The 8930-nt window shown below is 42.6% G+C and overlaps 1 protein-coding gene across 1 annotated transcript; it reads right to left on the reverse strand.

Moving 5' to 3' along the window:
• On the reverse strand, positions 1 to 8837 carry LOC136099654 (uncharacterized). The gene is made up of 8 exons (XM_065834092.2): positions 8625 to 8837; positions 8101 to 8455; positions 7545 to 7616; positions 7165 to 7299; positions 3786 to 3838; positions 3086 to 3169; positions 2777 to 2869; positions 1 to 1286 (listed from the first exon to the last, which is right to left on the reverse strand). Exons 1-8 carry the CDS (start codon positions 8835 to 8837, stop codon positions 1236 to 1238), a joined length of 1056 nt encoding a protein of 351 aa, XP_065690164.1. The 3' UTR covers positions 1 to 1235.
• Between the last annotated feature and the right edge of the window lie 93 nt (positions 8838 to 8930).

Raw genomic sequence — 8930 nt, forward strand, 5'->3', positions numbered from 1 at the left:
TTTTCAATTTGTTTGCTCTTTAATGAACTCCCCACTCTCTGACCACTGTGCACCTGGTATTCTTGTCAAAGTCAACTACCCTTGATTCCTTTTTTTTCAGGCATTCCTAAATTGTGGTTTCCGAAGAGCACTGGCTGCACAAGGGATTCAAGTGGAATTCCTGCATCAGGGTTATGTACACAGGGACTGACTGGGTCATCAAGTCAAGGCTCTGGAAGGAAGTGAGCAAGCTCTGAGCAAACTACCATGGCTAATATAGTCACACACACCACATTATGCTGGGTCCAGCTGCATATCCAGACCTGTCTCATCTCACAGTCAACACACCTGTCACTGCCTGCCGCCATATCACTCCTACGGCTCTTTCTCTTTACATTAGACCAAGATATGTGATATGTGTCTTGCCGCACTTGAAACAGAGGAATATTTGATACACAGCTCACAGGATCAGAAAAGCAAGCCAGACTCCAGAATTTTTAGGTCTAGGAAATGTAATTTCAGATGTGGAGGTTATCTACTGTGAGCTGCCTTTGAACAGTTGATCCAGATAAACAAAACCAGAGACCTTTCCTGCTTCTATTTTGGGATAAAAATAATTCAGCTACCATTATTGCTCTAGAGTATTTTACTGTTACACTTTCTAGTGAGAAAGAGCAATAAACTGTCCAGAGAAAGACCATATCTCAAACTCTGAAAGAAAATAACATATTAGTGACTAAAGTGTCAAAAAATTATTTATGTAAAAGCATGTTCTATTTACAAAGGTAAACCTACTCTTCAGGACAAGTAAAACCACTACTGGAAAAAATATACATATAGAAACACCTCATGTTTCAAATAGACATTTACAAATACTCTGCTTTGCTTGAACTACTAGAAACACTAAGACATTTGAAATTAAGAGTGCATTCTGCATGCAGTTAGGATTGAAGTTACATTATTGGACTTCAAGTGTGTCACTTATCATTGTTAACAATACTCTTAGGTTCTTCTATTACACCACAGCCTGACTGTTACCTTAGGATCTCAAAAGGAGGACATGGATCTTCATTAACAAGTTATCAGTTACTCTTCATTTTGCCATTAAAAAACAACATCCCGATGGTACTCCCAGCAGGAGAGTCTGGTCTTGTCAAACTTGGTGTCCTTTTCCCTGAGTTTCCCATTAGTGTTTTGCTCAGCGGGATGATCATTGGCTTGGTATATTTACAAGTCCCCAGTCAGCACTCTTCGCATTATAAGGCAGAGTTCAGAAATTCAAGGAGTTCTGCACGATTCCGGTCTCTCTGTAGAGCAGAAAAGCAGAGGCAGTGGTTTAACAGCCCTGTAATCAGTGGACCAAGGCTACATAACCCTGCTTTCTGAGGGGCTTTTGCATCTCAGCATGCTGTACAACAAACACTACCACATTCGAACAGCTGGGTATGACCAGCTACCAGTTAGGTGTGAGTGCCTGGAGGAAGGGTGAGGCAATGGGTACTCAGGAGAGATGCTACAGCAGACAAGCTGTCCCTGTCACTATTTCATGAGACATTTTCTAAGTGGCTCCCCGTGGAGGCTCCACTGGGTTGCAATCATGTGGCTCACAGCCTGCTCAGGAGGGAACTCACAAGCAGAACAGATGCAATTCTCTCGAGGCAACTTTCACTGTACACACAGCAAGCCTTGTGCTTTGGGAAGTATCGTTTTTTTCTATGCCTAAGCAGCATCTTGCAGCATTACAGAAAGGGAACCATTAATTCAGACTCTTTCTTTACCTAAGAGATGGCCCAACAGTCAAAACATTTGTTTCCAGTGTTTTTTAAAAAACACAATTTATAAAACAATCATTGAATCTTAAAATATTGTGATAAATGGATGTTCAATTTAGCATGTTCATGACCATGCATACCAATCAAAAAATGACCAACATTGAATACTTGACATCAAATATTGTAACAAGCAGGTTACTGGGATAAGGCTAGCAAGCATTCAGCATAACTCAACACAAACTTCAGTGCCACAGAAAGAAGATAATTATTTTTTGATCCAGATTAACGTGGAATGCTCAGGGCTGCTTTGATAGCTGTAGAATGAATTGTTATGGCTGAACTGGAATGCGCCAAACTGGATATCTCAGCAAAGGAGCTCTTTTAACACATACTGACTAGTACCAAAAGCCCCCTGCAGATCACTCTAAGGTGTGGAAACTACTGAAAAGAGTGAACATATTATTTAAGTGCTGAGTCCAAACACCTGTAGCAATAGCACAAAACACCATTCATGATATCTATTTTCCTGGGTATCTTAGCAAAAGCATTTGACTGCTTTGAGAGAATGCATGAGCATGTGGTCCTAATACCACTATCATATTTTTTTAATTCCTCTCTAAATAATAGCTAGTCTTGCATGCGTTAGAAAAACACAGTAAAACAGCAATTACCACAATTAATCACAAGAGACTGGAAGAAGATTAGGACAATTAAAAACAGTGCAAATCAAATGACCAGAGAAAGCCATGAATCAGCTGAACAGTATGGACTGAAATTCTAAGAACCTGCACAAGCATTCTTTGGTTTATCTAGTCGTGCTTGAGTATCCCAAGCCCACTCATAACACAAAACCTGCCAAAAGAATGAATTAAAACTTCCCAGATGGCATCATAGCCACATTAAAAGATAGAATTAATTTACAACTCCTAACTGTAAGACTTACTCTTCTACAAAAGACTATTATTAGAAAAACATTACAAGATACAGTATTTTCCCTTAGGGATATGGATTATTTTAATTCTTACCTCTTTATCCTTCTTAGTCTTCTTTATTTTCATCTTAATTTTCTTTCCCGTTATCATGCTGTAGTTTTCATTCTTCTTTTTGTTTTTAAAGAACTAAAATGAGATCACACGTTAGAAAGACTTTGCTTTGCTTTGTAATGTTACAAATCTTAAATAAAATTACAGACAGTAATCTTTCATACTTCCTAACTGTCCAAAACAACACAGACAGGTTTGTATTTGCTGTGGCATTATAAACATTTTTATGACAGGACAGATTAAGTGTTTAGATGACAAAAATAACAGGACTTCAGACTCACACAGGCATACCTTGGAAAGCTGGACAGGTCCTGTTTTCTCTTTCTTTTTCTTCTTTTCCTTCTTTTTCTTCAATTTGTTATCTTTTTTCCTTTTCTACAAGACATGTACTCTTTTGCTTACAGATTCACAAGGGCAAAAAAAGGAAACCCACAAGTAGCTCTTAACACCCCAACTAGTCAAAACAGCTGCTACTGCTTGCCCTTACCACTGCTGAATAAATACTACCTGAAGTACACAGAAAGTAATGCAACCAGGGTTAGCAGCCCTTGGGATCTTGAGAAACAGAAACGGCCTGATCCCTGATTTCCTCTTTTAATGTAACCTCAATATATAAAATCGTCGAACAGAAGGTCCTAATAAAATGACAAATTACAACAGCAGGGATATACTACTCTCTCCCACTGACTATAAATAGTTTCTTCTAACAGAAATTCTATAAAGTTATCACTTCTTTTTTGCTTCAGAGACTACTCTAAATTCTAGCTGGGCCAGCAACAACTGGCAAAAGGAACCTTTAAATTATTTTTCCTTTAGTATATAGTCAAGTATACACCAACCTGTCAGCTCACCTGCTGTAACCCTAAAAGTGTGATTCAGATTTACATAGCCACAGACAAAAGCATTACATCTACATGACACTGAAGGTTATCAAAATGTGAAGAACTATTTTCTGTTTGTTAACTACTTATTTCTCTTAGTAAATGTTTACCTTTTTGTTGTGTTTTTCTTTCTTCTTTTTCTTTGATTTAGACTTAGGAGAATCTGGAAAAAAATAACATAAAAATAAAACTAACAAAACAAAACAACCAAACCAAACCCCTGTAAGCTTAGCATGCTGAAAAAGGCACTTGGTTTTACAGACAAGGCATATAGAAATGTAAAACATAGGAAGAAAATGCCTTAATTCAGATATATGTATTAACGCTGGTTGAAACTCACACTGAGAAAAGCAACACTTTTTTTTAAAAAACAGCTTACTGCCACTTACTGGTCTAATGCGGAAACTGAAAATACCTGATTTACTTAGTGACTACTTATATAAATATCTTCTATTAATGGAGACAATATTTCTCTCTTCTTTCTGCAGCTGTACTGAACAGACTGCAAACATCTGTTTTATAGCCAGGGATCCTGACTCACAAAGAAGGCAACAAAAAGCACAGTTGGTGCTGACAAACCACTGAAAATATTATCACTCTTCAAAGCAAATTAAAAACTTCTCATACTTATTCAGCTCACCTTCCAACTTCAAGGCTTTTAGTAAATTTGAAAGGCAGAAACTCAAAGTTATGTGAGCAAATCATAGATTTTAATGAAAGCACTGTGACTGGCACATGGGGAAGTTGATTTTGAAGCACCAGCTTTGACTATGGGACTACAAACTTGGAGAGATTGTACAACATCTCACTAGTCTTCCAAGAGACTGCCTTCAAGCTATCAGCTCTGTTGTTTCTTTACAATAAATTCCAAGCAAAAGATAACATTATAGGAATATACCAGAGCACAGCCAGTCTCAAAAGTTAGAAAACTCTAAGGTAAGGCTGCCCAAGCAATCTTCTTTGGGCCTCCTAAAGACAAATGCAGCACAAACATGTCAGAAGAAAGTATGAAAATGGCAAGTCTATCACCACATTCTGTCTCTTGGTAACAACGGACTGGAATAAGGGCCCACAAGGGATCGTACACCTGGTCAGAGGGCTTTTACAAATGTTTGCCAACATCAAGAAAGGGGTACATTCAAGAACAATGGGCTTTGAAAATCAGTACACTATGGTGAATGGTCACTTGCCCAGTTTTATCCCTTTGTCCACACCTATTCCAGATTCGGTTTTTATCTCCCACCACCCTAGCCACAGTTCTCACAATCACAAACCCTAAAAGAACTTCTCTAGACTTCTGTGCTGAACTGTTGACTTCCTAGGCTAAGCCAGGCCATCATCTCCTCCTGTTCTCTCTTTCCGAGTTGCCGTCCCTCATCATCTGGCCTCTTCACTGACCCAAGCTGCTTCCATATTCAGTCACCCTACCCCCGTAGTTCTAGCACCGATTTGCCTGCTTGTCTCCTGTCTGAAGGGAACCCCCATCCCAGCTCTACCTAACAAGCAGCAGTCCCAGTTTCTATATCCCCATGTCTCTTTTTCCACAGCAAAGCGTGTCCCTTCTGCATTCAAGTTAGCTTCATTTTCCATATAACCTATGTTACTAGCAAGGCTGAAAACATAAATCGGGGCTACAAATTAAGAGAGCAGAAGACAGTTTCCCCCACTCCTCTTGGTTTTCCCAGCCACTGCCCAGTGTCCAACAGTGAGAGTTACAGCTGCACTTGCTAAATGAGAAAAAAGAAAACAGAGATTAAAAAACACCAGAAGAAATCTCCATTTTTCTATCCCAAGGAACATTCACTCCACTCCTGCCATACCCAACACATGAGACCTGGGCAACCTTAAGCATTCAAAGTCTTTGACTGCAAGTTAGGCAAGCTATTCTACTGTTCTGCTGCTAGGGGGTATTTTTACTAAATCTAATTCAAATCTCTTCTGCTGCAATCTAAGGCCATTTTTCCGTGCTCTGAAAGTCACAGATTTTTCACTCCCTCTCCAAGGTAGCCGCTAACTACACCTATATATCTGTCTTGGCTCAATTACCTCACATCTTTTCTTCTCTAGGTGGAAAAAATCTGGTTGTTTCAATGTGCCTTTGTAGGACATTTTTGCTAGATCTTCTGCTCTCCATTGTGAATGGGAAAACTTTAGTAATTTTTAGCCATAAAGTTTTAGCAAATCTCTGAGCATGCAGACTGACAAAGTGGGTTTAATTCAGAATTAGTTCTTCCTCGGATACCTGTTTCCTGTTTCCTGACACCCCTCCAAAAGATGAACCAGAAAGCATGCCAAGCATGTTCACAAAGTCAGCGTCTGACATGACATTTTAATTCTTTTTAGAAATGTTGAAGTGTATCACATGTGATAAAATTCATTGAAGAAGATAGGAAGAACCCAATCAAATGTACAAGTTCATAGAACATTTTCAGAATATATTTACGTCAGATACATTGAATCAAGTATGACAAGAAGTAATATTTCCATACATATGTAAACCCACTCCAAGAGAAGCAGAACTAAGTCTTGGTTAAGCTGTGGGATATACAATCACAGATACGAGGTCCTGTACCAGAGAGTGAAACTTCATCTGACTCTTCAAGTTATGGAATTTTCATCAGAACTCTATTTCTCCTAGAATTCTAGTTCACACAAGGGTTCTTCCCAACCGAAGTTAAAAAAAAAAAAAAAAAAAAAAAAAAAAAGAAATACATATATATATACATATATATATATATATATCTAAAGTCCACTTCAGTATTTAGCCTAACACATTCTACTTAAAACAGAATGGCAGAGTGGCAATTTGGTCATTTTACCTGCAATGGTACTAAATATTTTGATACAGAATATCAAAGCAATGTACTCTTGATATAATCAGCAGTACATTCCCCTTGAGGTCACAAGTTATACACATAAAAAAAATCTGCATTTACTCCCGGATAGTACCTTTTTAAAAAAAATTACTTCAAGTCCTCTAAGTAAGCAGCGCTTAGATTGGAGTGTTTTAATCCTGCAATGGCTGCATACATGTTCTTGTTGAATTCAGTTCTTGCTATCAATAAACTTCTTGTGAGTCCTCAAAGTTAAAAGCTTGGAGTTTTAAGACCAAAGTAAGACAAAATCAAAAACCTCCACTCTGGTCTAAATACAGGGCTGAAGTAGAGAAAGATCTGTATTCCTTTTACTTTCAAAACACAGAGTTTTAAATATATATACAGCATGTTGTTACAAAATAACGTTTCTTTGAATGGCATTTTCTATGTTGAAGTTATTTAGATTAACACAGTAACGTTGCATACTGTGTGCAAAGAGGTACCTTAACATGGCAACAGGAAAGGGTTATGAGAGAAATACTTGGAAGATGCAACATTGATATTTTACACTGTCCTTTTGTGGTGGTTTAGCCACATTTAAAACAACCTTTAAATGTCCCAGGAGTGCTATCAAAACTGGTAAACATCATCTGTATGCATGGAGGTAGCTTACCTCTGCTACTTGACGAAGACGACCTTGATGATGAGTGTGATGATGAGGAAGAGGTGGATGCAGTGCTAGAAGACGATGTGGATGAAATGGATGATGATCTGCTTCTACTGCGTTTTCGCTTCCTTCTTTCTTTTCCTTAGGATAACACAAGGCAACAGTGACAAGCATGCCAGTAACTCTGGTCTACAAAAATGACTCTTCACAGAACTGAAACACAATGAACACCTATTTTGAGGGGCTGGTTGTGGATTTTTTCCCCTCTTCCACTGTCTGTTACCATTGGCAAGTGAGGATGCTGGATATCAGGGCCGAACATGGTAAGTGACATAAATGATAACACACATGCCACCGCAGCATGGGAACAGATCACCAGTACCTACCTTGGACTTTCAGCCCTTCCTGTGAAGTTGCACACAGTGTCCTACTTTTTTCATCCTTCCTGTTATCCATATCTAGTAAGAGACAAAAGTACATTTGATAACATCATTTTCAAAAGACTTTGAGAGAAAAAAAAAAGAGCACTGCAGAGGCAGAGGAAACCCGGGAGCACTTCCAAGGGCAGCCCCACCGCCGCTCCTACCGAACTGCACCACGCTGCGGTGCAGCTCGCATTTAGGCTCTCGGCCCTTTGCCTCAGGAATTGGAGGCCAATCCCCTTTTTTACCGTGTCACCTTCGCTGAACGCGCCGCCGTAGCCCCCGGCAGATTGCGGGCCCCGCCGAGGCCGCCCCGGGCTGCGCACAGCCGGCAGCTGCCGGGAGGGCCCCGAGCCCGACAGCCGGGCATGGGTGTCCCGACCTGCTACACACCCGCCCCGCCGGCAGGCCCGAGCGCAGCCCCTGGGGAAACGGGGGCTCCTGCCCCTCCCTGCGGCCGCGGGACCCCCTGCCCGACCCAGCCGGGACGCGGGTGGCCGCGACGGCCGCCCGCCCTTACCGAGGGGCAGCGGGGCCCGCCGCGCACGGCTGCCAACCCGGAAGTGGCGGGCGCTTCCTGCCCAGCGAGCCGGCGGCGGGAGGGCGGCGGGGCGGCCTGCAGCCGCGGCTCGGCCGGCAGCGCTCCTGGGGGCTGGGCGGCCGTGCCCGCGGCTTCCCCGAGCTTGGGTGGGCGGCTCCGGCGAGGAGCCCTGGCAGCCGTTCCCCGCCGTGCCGGGCTCCGGCGCAGCGCTGCCGGCCCGCCTGGGCAGCTCCCGCGGGGGACGGGGGGGAGCCCCAGCTGAGGCTGCCCCCACGTGAGCTGTACGCTGAGCCTCAGCAGGCCTTTGGAAGCCTTTTCTGAACCTCGCCTGCAACTGAAGAAAAAGTTACTAATTCCACGTTACCCGTTCCGAAAATTAAGGGCTTCTGCCACAGAGCTTGTTCAAAACAAGGCATGTTTGTGCTTTCCAGGAGCCGCCGGGCATCCTCCCCTGCACCCCGCCTGGCTAGCACACAGCATCACGGCCTCAGCCCGGTGCCGACCTGCTGTCCAGCTCTGCGGTTTGCCCAGCTCTGCGGTTTGCCCCACGGGCTGTTTGCCAGGGCATGGACATCCCACAGCTCCCAAGGAACAGCTCGGTGAGCCACGTCCAGCTGTGGCTGCTCCAGTGGAGACCCCGCGCTCAGGCCAAGTGTCCGCCGCCAACCCTTTGCTGTGCACCAGTACATGGATGCTGCTCTTGTGCGTGTCTTCATCTCCATACACACAAATGAAAGTCAAAAAGAGTTGGCTGTAACTTAACCAAGGGAGCCTGAGTCCTGCCGTGGGACTTCATTTCCTGCTGCTCT

The sequence above is a fragment of the Patagioenas fasciata genome, chromosome 3 (genome assembly GCF_037038585.1).
Source record: "Patagioenas fasciata isolate bPatFas1 chromosome 3, bPatFas1.hap1, whole genome shotgun sequence".
Classification (NCBI taxonomy): domain Eukaryota; kingdom Metazoa; phylum Chordata; class Aves; order Columbiformes; family Columbidae; genus Patagioenas; species Patagioenas fasciata.